Source organism: Dromiciops gliroides, chromosome 1 (genome assembly GCF_019393635.1).
Source record: "Dromiciops gliroides isolate mDroGli1 chromosome 1, mDroGli1.pri, whole genome shotgun sequence".
NCBI lineage: Eukaryota > Metazoa > Chordata > Mammalia > Microbiotheria > Microbiotheriidae > Dromiciops > Dromiciops gliroides.
Window position 1 is genome coordinate 422,471,090 of NC_057861.1, and position 16,358 is coordinate 422,487,447.

Below are 16,358 nucleotides of genomic sequence, written 5' to 3' on the forward strand. Positions count from 1 at the left end.
AAACTTTTCTAAGAAATGGTGATGATCAGAGTCAATGGTTTTACTTTTATCCCCTTCACCATACCAGTAACTTTCCAGAATACAGTGCCCTTCCCTGGCTACTACTTCCCAATGTGAGTTCTTTTTTTACTATATTAGAATGTAAACTTCTTGAGGGCAGGGATTGGCTTGCTGTTGTATTTGTATCCCCTGTGCTTAGTACAGTGTTTGGTACATAGTAAATTCTTAATAAGTGATTTTCATTCATTCATCCGTTTCTCATTTTTCAGAGTCAACAGCTTCATCAAATAGGTTAAGTTGAAACTGTTGTAATTGTAACCTAAGGACATATCCATTGCCACAGGGAGAGAGAAAAGGACTTCGGAGGAGCTTGGTTTGGTTATCATCAATTAACTAGAATATTTGATTAACCACAATCCCTTCCCCTTACATTCTTTTTTTTGGTGAGGCAATTGGGGTTAAGTGACTTGCCCAGGGTCACACAGCTAGTGTTACATGTCTGAGGCCAGATTTGAACTTAGGTCCTCCTGACGCCAGGGCCAGTGTTCTATCCATTATGTCACCTAGCTGCCCCCCTCCCCTTATATTCTTATGCTATGCTGCATAACAAAACTAATTGTAATGGACTGCCTTCATATTCACCCTTAAAAATCTCTTTTTGTTGATCTTATTTAGGCTGTGTCTGACAATTCCACCTATCTGGGTAAACTCTAGGTACAATCTGTACTTTCCTAGGATAGACTGGATTTTTTTTGTGTGTCATTTGGAATGGACTGATAAAAGAATATGTTTACTCTATAGTGGATGTCAATGTGTTATCTTAAGATGAACATTCAATCAAAGACAAGCAAAGGCGCTTCCTATGGGCTGTCTCACCTCTGGGAGACTCATACTTGTGGTCTGTCATGAGTCTGTACATTTATTTCATCCTGGAGAAGGGACCTAAGTGGACAAGATCCACCCACCTTTTTGCCTTGCTGGTTCACTTGCAAGTTCAATGAGGGCAGAGCTACCTTCAACCTCTAACCCAGAGTCTTTAACCTCCAAAGGTCCACCTGAAGCCAAGCATAAAACTGGTGCAGACAAGCCTATTTATTGGGTAGGTGATTAACAACTGTTCTTTTCCTCCCTTTCATTGAAACAACCTTGTAAGCATTTGCAAATTCAACCCCCAAGCAGTTAGTCTGCCTTGAAACCAGATAGCTCATTGAAATTCCTGGCTCATCAAATTTTCTTTTTTCTTTTTTTTTAAAGTACAATTGTAATAACCTATTGTGGGAGTTATTCTATTTACAGCAACAAAGGAACAACATGCTTTCACTGGAACACCGATAACCTTTGCTTTGGGCAACATTAGTAATCTTGAATACAATGCTATTCATTCTCTAAGAACACATAAAAGGACTTAATTTTCTACATTTTACCCTTCTGAAAATGGAAGAAGTATCTTTGGAGCATATATTGCGTGGGATCTTATAGCCTCTCGGATTTCTACTTTCAAGGGTCATGAGAGGTGGTTTAAAAAAAAAAAAAGGAACTGGGCCAGTCTTCCAGGGCTGGCATGGGTACATGAAGATCTCATGCTGTTTTATTTACAAATGAAGCCCTTAATATCATGAGTAAAGTCAGCGTCACACAACCAACTCTCTTTAAACTATCTCAAGAGGCATTTAGGACAGAAGGAAGGAAAGAAGGTTAAAGAGGAAGAACTGGAGGAGGGAGGTAAGGAAGGAGAAGGAAAGAAGAAATGAAAGGTCGCTAAAGACAGGCAGCCAAGAAAGGAGAGACAACCAAGAAAAAAAAAAGAGAAGCAAACAAGTAAAGCAGTGGAAAATGCTAAAGTAGTAAGCAAAGAGAAGAGTAAGATATATAGATATACATATATGTATGTATGTACGGGGCTGTGAGGGTGTGCGTGATTGCAGGGGGTGATGGGGGTGGGGGTGTGTATGATGTTTGTCGGTGAGGGGATGGGCTAAAGCAGAACAGCATTTCAGTTATTTTTGGAAGGGCTTTAGTTTCATACCAATTCTCCCACCCTTCTCTCCCTTCAGTCTCTGAAAAGGGGTTAGAAAACCATTCCAGTTCCTAATTCCCCAGTTAAAGCCCCGCTGAAACGGAACGAACGAGAAAGAGATGCAGAACGGAGGAGCGAAAGGAAGGAGGAGTGAAAGATAAGACGAAAGCGAAAATAAGCGAGGGATACTTCAAGCGCAGGAAAAGGGAGGAAGAGGAGGGAGGAGGAAGAGGAAGCATAGGAAGAGGAGAAGGGGGGAGGACGGAGGAGGAAGAGGGGGAGTAAGGGGAGGAGGGTAGAGGAGGAAGGAAGAGGAGGAGAAGAGAAGAGGAGGGAAGAGGAGGAGAGAAGAGGAGGAGGCAAAAGGAGGAGGCGGCGGCGGCGAAGGAGGAGCAGGAGGAGGAGAAGGAGGAGGAGCAGGAGTAGGAGCAGAAGCAGAAGCAGGAGGAGGAGCAGGAGCAGGAGCAGGAGCAGGAGCAGGAGCAGGAGGAGGAGGAGGAGGAGGAGGAGGAGGAGGAGGAGGAAAGACGAAGAAGCAGGGAGAGGAGGCGAAGTGGACTACATCTCCCAGGGTGCCCAGGACCGGTGGCGCCTGCGCAGTGAGAACAGCGGCGGCGGGTCTGTTCTCCGCCGAGGAGGAGCGGGGCAGAGGAGGGGAGGCAGCGGGTGAGAGTTCAGAGTTCAGCAGCAGCAGCCCGAGCCCATGATTCCCATATGCCCTGTAGTTTCCTTCACCTATGGTGAGTATAATTTTCCCCCACCGTGAGCCCCTGTCGCCCCTAGCCCTTCTGACGGGGATGGCGAGGTGAGGGGGGGTGGGGAGGCGGGGAGGGGAGGAGGCCTCGGGGTGTGTGTGAGGCGGGAGGAGGGAGGAGGCGGCGGCTGCTGCGGCGGCGGCCTGGGCCCCGCGGGCTAGGGAGGCTTCTCACCGAGCGTGTCTCTCTCTCTCTCTCTCTCTCTCTCCCCCCCTCCCTCCTCCCCGCTCCCTCCTCCCTCCCCTCCATCATCCCCTGCCCGGTGTCTGTGCTCCTTCGTGTCTCCCTCCTCCCGCCATGGGACCCGACTCTCCGTGGCGCCCGCCGCAGTGCCCAGCCGGCTGGGGGAAGATGCCAAAATGGCGACCGGCAACTACTTTGGATTCACCCACAGCGGGGCGGCGGCGGCGGCGGCCGCGGCCCAGTATAGGTAACGGCCCCCCTCGTCGTGCTGCGCCCCTGCCCGAGCCTTCCCTCCCCTGACCCCCGCGCCCCCAGCGGCAGAGGCCGAGGAGGAGGAGGAGGAGGAGGGAGAGCGACCGCCGGCCCAGGCCTTCGTCCGCCGCCCCCCCCTTTCCCCCGCCTTCCCGGGGCTCGGGGAGACCCCGGGGCGAGAGAGGGCCCGGAGGAGGCGGAGGACGGAGCCACCGCTGCAGGCCCACAAACTAAGATGGCCTCCCGCGGCCTGGGCCGGAGTGCGGAGCCGGCGAGCAGCGGCCAGCCGGGGAGGAAGCGCATGCAGACCCCTCCTGTCGCTAGTCTCTTCCTCCGCCTCCCTCCAGCCTCCTCCCCTCTCCCCTCCTCTTCCTCTGCTCCTCCTCCTCCTCCTCTTCTCCCCCTCCTCCCTCTCTTCATCCCTTCCTCTCCATCCCCTCTTCCCCTCTCTAATTTTTCCTCTTCCTCCTCTCCCCTCTTCTCTTCATCCCTTCTTTTCCCATCTTTTCCACTTCCTCTCCATTCCCTCTTCTTTCTTCTTCATCCCTTCCTCTATTCTTCCTCTTTTCCCTCTTCTTTGCTTCCCCTTCACTTCTCTCCATCCTCTTCTCTCCTTTCTCTTCCTTTTCATCTTTTCCTCTGTTTCTTCTCACCTTTATCTCCTCTCCCTTTTTCTTACCTCTCCATCCCCTCTTCACGTGGAGAGGACTTTGGGCTAAGACACCTTGGGAGGTGAGTCAGATCACCCACTAGCCCTCTGTAAGGAATGGGAAAAGAATGGTGCTGGATTTCTCTTAAAACAGTACCTACCTCTCTGCTTTCACCCTCCCCCCAACTTCCCCTTACCTTGCCATCCTCTTGTGGTGGGGGTGGGTGGGTGGGAATCTGTTATTTTTCCTGGGGTATTTTTTTCCTGTTCTTTGGAAGCTACTCTGGTGGCCAACTTAACTTTCGGGAATAAAGAATAGTAAGACTATATTAAATTAAGTTCCCTGCCAACTTGAGGCATTTAGGCATCAATTTACCTGAGACCAGTGGAATTGTTATTCTGAGAAATACATACACAGGAAGTGTCAAGACCTACTAAACCTATAAGGCACCTATATTATAGCAACTGAGTTTCCAGATGGGATAAGAGTTTTCCTTAGTTTTACTGTCTTACCATCTTATTAAATATATGTATAGTGCAAGCATTATAGTACTGAGTCATTGAGATGCATCTGGTATTGTCTATTATTTTAGGAAGATTAATTTTAATGTTTCAGTACCAACAAATAAGGGAATTTTGGCATCTGCTTCAGTGAGAAAATATATAAGTAGGCCTTCTTGTAAAATCACTAAGGGATAGAGATTCAACCTGTGGTTTTGTTGGTATTGGGAACTCTCCTACAAGAAAAACAAATATTGGTTTCTAAAGTTTTTCCTAACCTTTGTGATCAAAGACCAGCAAAAACCTATGGCTGATTTCCTTCTTTACCTTTGGATTAATTTTAAAATTTGTCTTTAAAATATTTTTGAAATTACATTTGATTATTAGCTACAAAAACAAGAACAGTTTTTTCATTAAACATTTTCAAATAAGCTCAAATATAGCTGTTTATAATATAAATATATAGAGAGGCAGCATGGTGCAGTAGTTGGAGAGTTGGCATGGAAGTCAAGAAGACTTGATTTCTAGGGTGATACGTATTGGCTGTGTAATGCTAAGCAAGTCTCTAAGGTTGGATGTTCCAAGTGCCTGTTTGCTTTGGTAGAGGAAGTACCTTACAAAGAGAGCTCCTCAAAGATTCAGGTTTTTTAAAATAATAAAATAAAATGTAAATATTTGTCATAGACTATAAACGTCCATGACATTGTCTCTTCCCCTAACTGCAATCTGAGGAGTGAAGAGATTTAAAAAAACAACAACCACCCACTCCTCCATTTGAACTTGTTACACTATAACAAGTTCTTTCTTTTGTGTCATCAGTGTTTAAAAACTAGCAAAAGTTGTATTTGATGTAACTGTTGAGTACTGTGATGTTACTTGGATGGAAATTTTCAAGAGATATTTGGAACTTCCCATGTCCTTAACTACAAAAGAGGTTGTAGATTAGAATCTGTGTCATAAATCAAACTACCAAGTACTGAGTGTTCTAAAAGAGGAGGATATGAATCTTACTGGTTTACATAAAGAAAAAGGCCATATTTCTGGTGTCTTATCTCATTAGGTGCTAAATCTATTGGAATTTTAATTGTTAACTGATACATTTGATTGTGTAAGAGAGAGAGCAACTTGAAAAAATATTTTTTCTAAAAAGTTTTGAACTGAAAATATACAGTATAGGAACAAACTTCATTTAGGATATACTTAGCCATTTTTAAATTTTGGATAAAAGATTACAGGCACATAACTTTCTTGTGAGATGTTAAGGAAATTCTATAGAGAACCTTAAATGGAATATGTTTCTATAACCTTGAAAAATTAAAAAGATGTGACTAAAATTTACCAACCATTTTATATATTAAATTCATGAATACTTCACAAAAATAATACCTTAAATTGTATTTATGTTTATTCACGTTATCAAAAATAGTTGACAGCTTGCTTTTTACTGTAATCCCACAGTAAGAGAAGCTACTTGGTGCAAAGGAAAGTGTGCTAAATTTAGAGTCAAAAAAACCTAGGTTCAAATCTCAGCTCTGCCACTTGTGTGAGTAACCTTGGGCAAATCCCATAATTTCTCCAGACCTCATTTTACTTAATCTGTAGAATAATGGGGATTGGATTAGAGGACCATTAAAGGTTCCTTTTATTGCTAAATGTGCTGATCCTGCATAAAATGAAAATTGCTTGAACTTCACAAGTATTTTTAAATTACACAGTTAATGAAATGCATTTTTATATCAGGAAGTTTTACTAAAAATTTCCTTGACAATACCTTAGAAACAAGACAGGAGGACTTCAGGCTAATTGTTTAAAAAAAGAATTGTACAGATCACAGTTAATACATTTAATGATTGTTCTTCCCTGACATTAATGCCATACTTTTCATTAGTAGTGATTATGAGGCTATGGAAATAGTAAATGTTCATATATTCACCCCTTGTCCAACAAGATCAAATCACAGGCGGGAAAAATTAAGCTATTCATATATTCCTTAAGTGTTGCATAAAGGATTTAAATATAAACTTTCAAAGGAGAGAATTCACATCTTGTGTAGAAATATAAAGCACTGTCACTTAACCCTCATTGCACCCCCCCCCCCAAATAAACCACCTATTCATGCTGTTATCCTGAAGGATCTTGAACTTTGCAAAGGAAAAAACATAGGGGGTCCCAGGGGACAGGTGCATTTTTGCAGAATCAGAGGTGGAAGATTTAATGTCATGTATTTGGAGCAGCAAGTAAGCAAGCTTGTGTGGATTCTAGAGTGTGAGGGAGACGATAATAGGGCATTAGCCTCAAAGGATAGGCCAGAGCCAGGGTATTAAGAACTTTAAATGCCATACAGAGTAATGATTTGATATCCAGAGTATTGACTTAGTTAGACTTGCGCTTTAGAATTAACAACTTGTCAGTTCTATGGAGAGTGGAGATGCTGGAGTCAGGAGGAACAGTTAGAAGACTATTGGAGTGGTCCTGAGGAGAGGTGGTTAAGGCCTGGACAGAAAGGTGTGAATAGAAGAGATGTTTAGAAAGTGGATTTGACAAGAGTTGATTACTCATTGGATGGAGGTGAAGATTGTGGGGAGAGTGAAGATGGCCCATACATTGCCATTCTAAGTAACAAGAATAGTAATACCCTTAACAGAAATAGGAAGATTAGAAAGAGGAATAGGCATAGGAGCAAGGATGAATTCTGTTTTGAATATGTTGATTTTGAGATGCCTGTGGGATATAGACATGGAAGTATTTTTAGTAGGCAGTTGAATGTAACAGGAGAGTAAAAATTTTATTCTGTCACACCTATTTTTTTTTTTTTTGGTGAGGCAATGAGGGTTAAGTGACTTGCCTAGGGTCACACAGCTAGTAAGTGTCAAGTGTCTGAGTCTGGATTTGAACTCAGATCCTCCTCACTCCAGGGCTGGTGCTTTATCCACTATGCCACCTAGCTGCCCCCAAATTTTTTTGGATTTTTTTTTTTTAGTTACATGTAAGAACTATTTTTAACCTTTGTTGTTGGGGTTTTGTTTGTTTGTTTTTGCAGGGCAGTGGAGGTTAAGTGACTTGCCCAGGGTCACACAGCCAGCTAGTGTCAAGTGTCTGAGGCTGGATTTGAATTCAGGTACTCCTGAATCCAGGGCTGGTGCTTTATCCACTGCGCCACCTAGCTGCCCCTGTCACACCTATTTTTTTGAACTTTATATATGTAATTAAAAGCAGTCCTTGATGTATTTTTCTTATTCATGTCCTTTATTTTTGTAATAATTAAGCCTGTGTATTGAGCTATGTCACATCCTTAGATACTGAAAAGGTTGTTGCTGATGTGGCAGTTGCCACCATCAATAACATTAACGAATCATGGAACACAAGAGAGGAAACCAAAGGACTGAAGAAGAAAAATAACCCAAAAATTTTAAAGGGAAAGAGTCAGGATCTGCAAACTCTAGACCAATGAGCTTGACTATGATTCCTGGGAATATTCTAGAATAGATTATTAAAGAAATGGTTAGTGAACAGCTGGGAAATGAAGTAGTGGTTACAGAAAATGAGCATGACTTTATCAAGAACAGGTCAAACTAGAATATCTTTGTTTTCTGTCTTGACAGTTACTATATTAGTGGATGTGGAAATGCTGTGGATAGGTTTTTTTTAGGTTTAAGCAAAGCAAATGTTAAAGTATACTTTTCATAGAAAAAGATGGATCGGTGACAAAATTAGTTTCAGAATTGATTGAATGATTGAATTCATGGTAGTCATTAATTTTCTATGTTAACTTAATAGAAGATGTGAAGTGTCTAAGGGACATATGCTTTGTTTTCTGCTGTTTTAATATTTTTATTTTAACTTCAGTAAAGGCCTACATGGCACACTCATCAAGCTTGTAGAATACACAATTCTGGAGAAGGAATAAGTAACTGGATGATGGTCAAGATCCAAAAAGATTTTGACAGTCTAGAGAAGGGGACCTTAACTTCTCTTTTCGTGAGGCAGTGAGGGTTAAGTGACTTGCCCAGGGTCACACAGCTAGTAAATGTCAAGTGTTTAAGGTCAAATTTGAACTCAGGTCCTCCTGACTCCAGGGCCGGTGCTTTATCCACTGTGCCACCTAGTTGCCCCATTTTTTCCCTAGAAAGCTAAAAGCTAACTTTGGGGCAAAATTCCTTTACACTCACATTTAAAATTTTAAACCCATTAAAAGTATATAGCAAGGACTGTTTGACAAAAATAGCGAAGAAAACTAGATGGCAGTCTGCTAGAAATGAAGTGTAGACCAACACTTCACATTATACACCAATCTATACATGACTAAGATATGAGGTTACATCATAAGTTACAGGAGTGAGCAAAAATATTACCTTTTGGATCTATAGATGGGAAAGAGTTCATTACAATACATTTGATAGAAAGGATCACATAAGATAAAATAGACAATTTAAATTATATAACATTTAAAAGATTTTGTACAAATAAACCTAATGTAAAAAGGAGAAGGGAAACATTACTGGAAAAATCTTTGCAACAAGTTTATAATAAAGGTCTTATATCCAAGATATATAAGGGACTGATTCAAATTTCTCTCCCTCTTTTTTTTTTTTTTTTGGCAGGGCAATGAGGGTTAAGTGACTTGCCCAGGGTCACACAGCTAGTAAGTGTCAAGTGTCTGGGCTGGATTTGAACTCAGGTCCTCCTGAATCCAGGGCCAGTGCTTTATCCACTGCGCCATCTAGCTGCCCCCCTGATTCAAATTTATAAGACTGAGCCATTTCATAATAGATACATGATCAAAGGAATAGGCAGTTTTCAAGGGGAAGAAATCTAGGCTTTAAAAATGCTCCAGAACACTAATAATGATGAAATGCAAATTAAAGCAACTTTGACCTTCCACTTCATACCTATTAGACTAACCAGGATTTGGGGGGGGAGACATGTTGAAGAGGCTGTTGTTAAACAGGTGCATGAATGCACTATTGCTGGTGCTGTGGTTTTGATCTAGCCATTCTGGAAAGCAATCTGGAACTGTGTACAGAAAGCTAAATTATATTGTATTTATTCTGTGCTTATAGCTGTATTACTATTAGGCCGATACTCCAAAGGACTCAAAGAAAGAAGAAATAAATGCCTATGTACAAAAAATATTTTCAAAGCCAAAAATTGGAAAGGGGTTTTCCTCCTACTGGGGAATGTTTCTGAACAAAATGTGATATGTGAATGTAAGGAATATTGTTGTGCCATAAGAAATTATAAAATGGATAATTTCGGAGGGAAAAGGGAAGACCCTTATGAACTAATACAGAAATAAAATAGATAGTGATCACATAGAGGAAAACAACCTTGAAAAATTTTAGAACTCATAAATGTAATGATAAACCACCAGTTGAAAAGAATGAATATGAAACTTAGCTCTCTTGCTGTGCTGAACTTTAAATGCAGAGAGAGAAAAACAAAAATTTTTTAGACTTGACTAATGTGGAAATGTGCTTTGCAGAACAATATAGCTATGTTTGAGGCCTTTTTTTTCCCCAGTTTTTTTAGAAAGAAATTTGCTCAATCGAAGTGGGGGAGTGTAATGAAAAGAACAGATTAATAAAAATAATTCTTGATTAAAAAAAGAAGATGGGGGCAGCTAGGTGGTGCATTGAATACACCACTGGCCCTGGATTCAGGAGGACCTGAGTTCAAATATGGTCACAGACACTTGACACTTACTAGTTATTTGACCCTGGGCAAGTCACTTAACCCTTATTTCTCCACCCCCAATTTTTTTTTTTAAAAGAAAGGTAATTTTCGAAAATAAAATATGCAGAGAAGTAGCTTTGCATAGTGCATAGAGAGCTAGCCTTGAAGAAAGAAAGACCTGGGTTCAAGTTCACTCTGACATAATGGGTGTATAAGCATGGGCTAAGTCACTTAACCTTTCAGTTGTCTAAGTCAAACATGCAGCCAATGTGACTAGCAACACTGCCAAATGGGAATGTGACTTGAACCAGATTAAAATGAAATTAGAAAATATTTAACAAAATAAATATTAATACAATAGATTATAATGTTAATTTGTAATTTTCTAAGTCAATATACAGGTCCATAGGATTCCTAATGTCCTGTGAGGGGGCCCATGATTTCTATTTGAGTTTTATATGACTGGTTTAGGCAACTCCCCGACTATTAAATTGCCCAAAAGATGCACACTTCATTTAGTTAAGAGGGAATTTTCTTATCCTGGAGTTCCCTATACCAATAAAATTTCACGCAGTCATTATTCCCATTAAAAATGTACATCTTTCTGGGAGTGCAGTAGTTTTCTTTGTGAGTGATTTGCATAGTTCTGAGGGACAATCAGTGATGTAAAGTGAAAAGGTTTTTTTTTTTTAATACAAGTCTAATTTATTTCTAATAATGGGTTTTGAAAAATGAACTCAAAGGATAATACAAAGTGTTCTGGAACTTTAGATAATCAGGAGAGACAATCCTACATAGAAAAGGATAATCCTAAGTAAGGGGGAAAATTGACTTTAATTTGAGCGCTCAGTCAGGACCATCATTTTTACTTTTTACTGAAAGCAGAATGTCCTTGTTTCAGATTTTAGCTTTTCTACTTATACTTGAGAATTATGAGAGAGGTCATTTAATCTTTCTGGGCCTCAGTTTCCTTATCTTATAAAATTGGAGATTTGGACTAAATGAATTCGTAGGATCTTTTCTAATTCTAACACAAATCCCATAGACCCTAAGCTTGTTCTTTTGTTTCACACATATAATTCACTATGAATATTGCTGTCCTTTTAAGAAAATTGCCTTTTAAAAATGATCTCTTGGCAGGAATTTTAACTCTTTATTACCTTGAATGTGTTCTCATTGGCCCATAATGAAAGGTGTTAGATGACTTTTAAGTGGATTTTGTTATTTTTTATGGTCATCACTTGAAATCTAGCCCAGTCTGCTGAAATTAGACATTTGTTGATTCTTGAGATATCTGTAAAGGACAAAATGTGCTTTGGCTTTCCTAATAGAAATCTTTGGATTACTAAGATCCAGTGAGTTCAGTTGTGTTGACTAGTAAATGGGCTTTTTAAAATTTTTTTGGATGATGTAAGGGTTTTTAACAATAAAGAATAGGGGTAACATGAATAAGATAGTTTTGTAAACTTGATCATTAACTTTGAAATTGACAAAACCAGGTGAACTGGTTTGGGAAACCATGGTGATGGAAATTTACTGCCCTTACAAATGACTTAAGGTACTTCAAGTTGTAGCAGTTAAAATTTGATTTGCTGGATTCTGGGATCTTAGGTACAAGTTATATTGAAACTCAAAATTTCAAGTGTTTTTGTTGGTATTATCCTGATGGGTGGAAATTTTGAGCAGCCTTGGGAGAGACACTCCTGAGAATGGAAAGGTAGAATATTTGTGTTTTTTGGTTTTGCTTTTCACACGTATAGCTTCATCTACAAAGTGGAATTCTGAACAATGCAAGAGAGCTCTGTAGTTTAGCCTCAAAATCACAAAAATAATATGTATACCCAGTTTAAACCTAATTGGTATAATCTCTTGCCAATTAATTTTTTTCATTTAAAGAAGTATTTTTCTTAAGAAGCAAGTAAACCTGTTTCTCAGTCTTGAGTGATAGCCCATCAAATTAATAAGGCAGAGCCTTAACAAACTTCTGCTTATCTTACTACGGTACTTAACATAAATAGTTTCCAGGAGATTTTAGATGAACTTATGGATGCTAATCATAGCAGGTGATTAGGAATACTTTTATCATCAGTAATGCACCTTCTGTGGTTGTCCACAAATTGTCATTTGGTATCATAGTTAAGACAGAGAATAAAGGACTGGAATTATTTTGTATGTGTATGTCTGAGTATATTTCTGGGTCTCATGGATGTCACATAAAGCTCATTTTGTAGAGACCCACCAAATAAAATTAAAGCATCATTCATATTTAACTTAAATTTAATGTCTTCTCATATGCTGCATGATATAATTAATTCTGTGAGATTGGGGATTATTTTATAGACTAAATACAATTGCAGCATAGTTATAATATGAAAATTAAAACTTTTCAAGTACAGGAAAGTTAGGAGTAATTTTTTAAATTCTAAAATTACTGATCTACAGGTTTAATTTAGGTAGCTTTCCTGATACATTTAAGTTTTTATTTAAAGGACCTGATGAAAAAATGCTGGAAGTCTGATCTTTTTTGAGTTTACCTGAGAAAATAATTCAGATCACACTTTGCTATTTCAGTTTTCAAAAGTTGTCCTGTACTTTGTAGTCAATTTGGTTGCTGTCTTCGAAGTTATTTCATTTGAATGTTATGGAGATCCATAAGAACTGTGCTATAAGTAGTTAAAACAGGCTGAAGGCAGTGTTCTCTAAAATAGTAATCATTGACTATGTGATTGAGAACATGGGTTAAAATTTTGACATTAAATTTTTGAAGCTGTAGCATAATTGATAGAGAGCTGGCCTCAGAGCCAGGAAGACCTCAGTTTAAGTATTCCTCTGAAACATTGGCTGTGTGATCCTGGGTAAGTCATTCCTTCTTATCACTCTAGGGCTTAGAGTCTCGGCAACTCTTTAAGACTATAAGTTGTGGAGAAGATGCCTGCCTGATTTGGTAAGCATTCCTCATCTCAAGAGTTCCCCATTTCAGTAAAATCACAGGTCTACTTTTAACCCTGTACTTTGCTACATAATTTGTAATTTTTTTTAAATGATGGTTTGATTTATATAGTCAATTAATGAGCATTTATAAAGTGTTTTATTGTGTGCCAGGCACCATTAGAGGTGCTAATGATACGAAGACAAACAGGAAATTATCTCTACCCTCAAGAGGCTTACATTCTAACAGGGGAAACAACATGAACATGTATAAATAGAAACAAAACTATATACGGATAGTTTTGTGCATACTATATAAATGGAGACAAACTATATATAAAAAGAATACAAAGGGGGTGGAGTTACTAGTGTCAGCTAACAGGACCTCATGTAGCATTTGGGCTGAACTTTGAAGTAATCTAGGTATTCTGAGAGGTGGAGATGAGGTTTATTCTGTGTATAGGAGACAGCCTGAACAAAGCCACAGATTCTATTTTGGCTGGACTATATATAATAAGTCTGGAAAGATATGCTGGAGCCAGGCTGTTGAGGACTTGTAATGCCAGGGGAGTTTGTTAATCGATTGTAGAGACAAGTGAGAGCTTTTGGAGCAGGGGAGTGACATCAGACCCATGCTTTAGGAAATGTCTGGTGGGGCAGCTAGGTGGCGCAGAGGATAGAGCACCAACTCTGGATTCAGGAGGAGCTGAGTTCAAATTTGACCTCAGACACTTAACAATTACTAGCTGTGTGACCCTAGGCAAGTCACTTAACCCCAATTGCCTCACCCCCCCCCCCACCAAAAAAAAAAAAAAGACAGAAAGGAAGTGACTGGCACCTGTGTGGAGTATAACTAGAGAGGCAGAGAGCATTTAGGATACAGTTGTAGTTTAGAAGAGAGGTGATGAGGGCCTGAATGAGAGCAGTAGCTGTGAGTGAAAGAGAAAAATATGAGGGATGGGGGATGAGTAGTGAGGGATTTAGTGAATCATCAATGATTGAGTTGTGAACCTTGGACACTGGAGAGATGGTGCTACTCTTTATAGAACTAACAAAGTTAGGAAGATGAATGGATCTAGGGAAGAGATGAGTTCTGTTTCAGACTTGTTGAGTTTAAGATGCCTCTGTGATGTACATTTGGATGTATCCAATAAGCAATTGATGGTGTAGAACTGGAGCTCCAAAAAGAGACCAGGGATGTATTCATAGATCTTGGGAGTCTTATACATAGAGATTATGATTTAACTCAGGAGAGCAGAGATCGTAGAGGGAACATAGCCTCAACCCAGAATTAGGGAGTGGGAAAACTTTTGGAGGAGAAGGTGGTCAGCAGTCAGATACTGACAAAGGATGACTGAGAAAAAGCCATTGGATCTAGTATAAAATATCAGTAACTGTGGAGAGGGAAGTTTCAGTTGAATGAAGCTGAAGCTACATTTCAAGGGGGTGAGAAATGAAAGCAGAGAAAGTAAGTGCAACTGGAGACAGCTTTTTTCCCCCAAGAATTTGTCTGTGAAAGGAAAAAGAAATGTAGGATGTTGAGAAAAGAAATGGAACTAAGTGGGGTTTTTATAAAACTAGAGGAGGCCTGGGTATGTTTGTGGGCAGCAGGGAATTGACAGGGAAAAGTTAAAGATGACAACAAAATTCAGTTGTAATACTATAATAGGAAGTTCTGTAACTTGTGGGGATAAGCAGAGAGCTGGGGAAATTGGGTCTTTAAATACTTCAGTCTAATGTACTGTCTGATTTTGCCTGTCACAGTTATCTTTTTTAGACTAGCAATGACACTCATCCAACAAGATAGTTGAAAAATTGTTATTCTGCTGTGGTGCAATGTTTGCAATGACTGCAATGTCTAAAGAGAGTAGTCTTTCTGAATTGCAGTCTTCTATTATTTAACTGCAGGTTTCAATACTATGTACAAAATAGGTTCAGTTCAACAAATAAGACCTTTATCAGGCCTCTAGAGACTAAGACCAACCCGCGCGCCCCCCCCCAAAAAAAAAAACAAACCAAAAAAAAAAAAAACCTCGTCCTTGCCACATTCTACTTGAGGTTTGAAGTAATATATTTATATGAATAAGTACAAAGTACATTCATCATGGAGAGTGCACTAAGGAGGAGGGAGTATCAGGGAAGGCTTCTAGCAAGAGGTAAATCTGAGATATCAGCCTTGCAAAAAGATATGGCTTTTAAGGGGGGAGGTGAAGTGAGATTGTATTCCTGGAATAGAAGATAGCTTATGAATGTAGGAGGTGGAGTATGAAATGTCCTATTCAGGGGATAGGAGTCCAGTTTGCTTTGAACGTGTGTTAAGAGGAGTAATGTGAAATAAGGCTGGAGCTATATTTATTAGTAGAGGGACATAAAACTGAGTTTTGTTAGTTTAACGACCTTTCACTGGCATAAAAAGTTAATCATATTCTAAAACTTGTGTGGTTAGAGCTCAACATATTTCCCCATAAAAATAAATAGCTACATTCTCAGGCTAAGAAACTTGTGGTGTTACAGAAAGAATATATTTGTAAGGAAAAATGGAGTGCTTTCCTTCTGCCATCTTGGGAATGAAAACTCTTAGCTATAGTAACTGCCTAATAGACTAGAACATAGGAATATTTACTCTCCAAAGAAAGCTAGCTCTTGGAACAGACCAGCTGTATGGGTGGTTTGTAAGTGAAATAGAACTGAAAGCAAGGTCCAGGACTGGGAATGACATGTCCACTGCTGAAGCCAGAAGTAAGATTTAGAGCTAGATTCATAGGTATGCAGCAGGTTGTTGAAATTTGGAATCTGATAGGGTTTGTTCACTTTTTCTAGGCATAGGAATCATATTCTAGGATTTTTCTATCCATTCTGCCTCATACGTTGGTACTAATAATTTGTTTCATAGTTGACCGTTAAATACCTTAAGTGTAGACTCAGAATGAGCTGAGGTTGAAAAGTGAAAGGGAAGGACCACAAAAAAGATTTTTGTGGGGGTTTTAAAAGTTGTATTTAGGGGAAAGAAGAAGACTTAAGGAGAGGGTAGGACCCAATCAAGGTGAACTGGTTAAATGAAGGGAGAGAGTTAAAGCTGCCCAAGACAGAGCTCAAGGTAGATGGGACCATGGTAAGCGATCACCTGTTTGCCCTCAATGAGCTCCCAGGATACTGAAAGAACTGGTGGGTATCTTTGCTGAGCTATTGTTAGTGATCTTGGAAAGAATGTGGTGAGATAAAATGCTGCAGAACTGGCAAATAAATTTTTTTTTCCTCCTCCCTCCACAAGATCACAACCAGGTTATATATGTACAATCCACAAGTGTTCTTTTTATCAGTTCTTTCTACGGGGGTGCATAGTAAGCTTCCTCATTAGTTCCTTGGGATTGTCTGCTCAGAGTAGTTAAGTCATTCACAA

The 16,358-nt window shown here is 39.7% G+C and overlaps 1 protein-coding gene across 2 annotated transcripts in view; it reads left to right on the forward strand.

Annotated features, from left to right (window-relative positions):
• The first annotated feature begins 2,526 nt into the window (after positions 1-2,526).
• The window catches only part of ZFR (zinc finger RNA binding protein), a 75,577-nt gene continuing 61,745 nt past the window's right edge, over positions 2,527-16,358 (forward strand). Inside the window, exons 1-2 of one of the 2 annotated variants that reach the window (XM_044002111.1) lie at positions 2,527-2,757; positions 3,103-3,202. In XM_044002111.1, coding sequence (XP_043858046.1) covers positions 2,721-2,757; positions 3,103-3,202 — 137 coding nt within the window. In that variant the 5' untranslated portion in view covers positions 2,527-2,720. The remainder of the gene's footprint in view (positions 2,758-3,102; positions 3,203-16,358) is intronic. The other variant, XM_044002121.1, reaches the window with a different exon arrangement.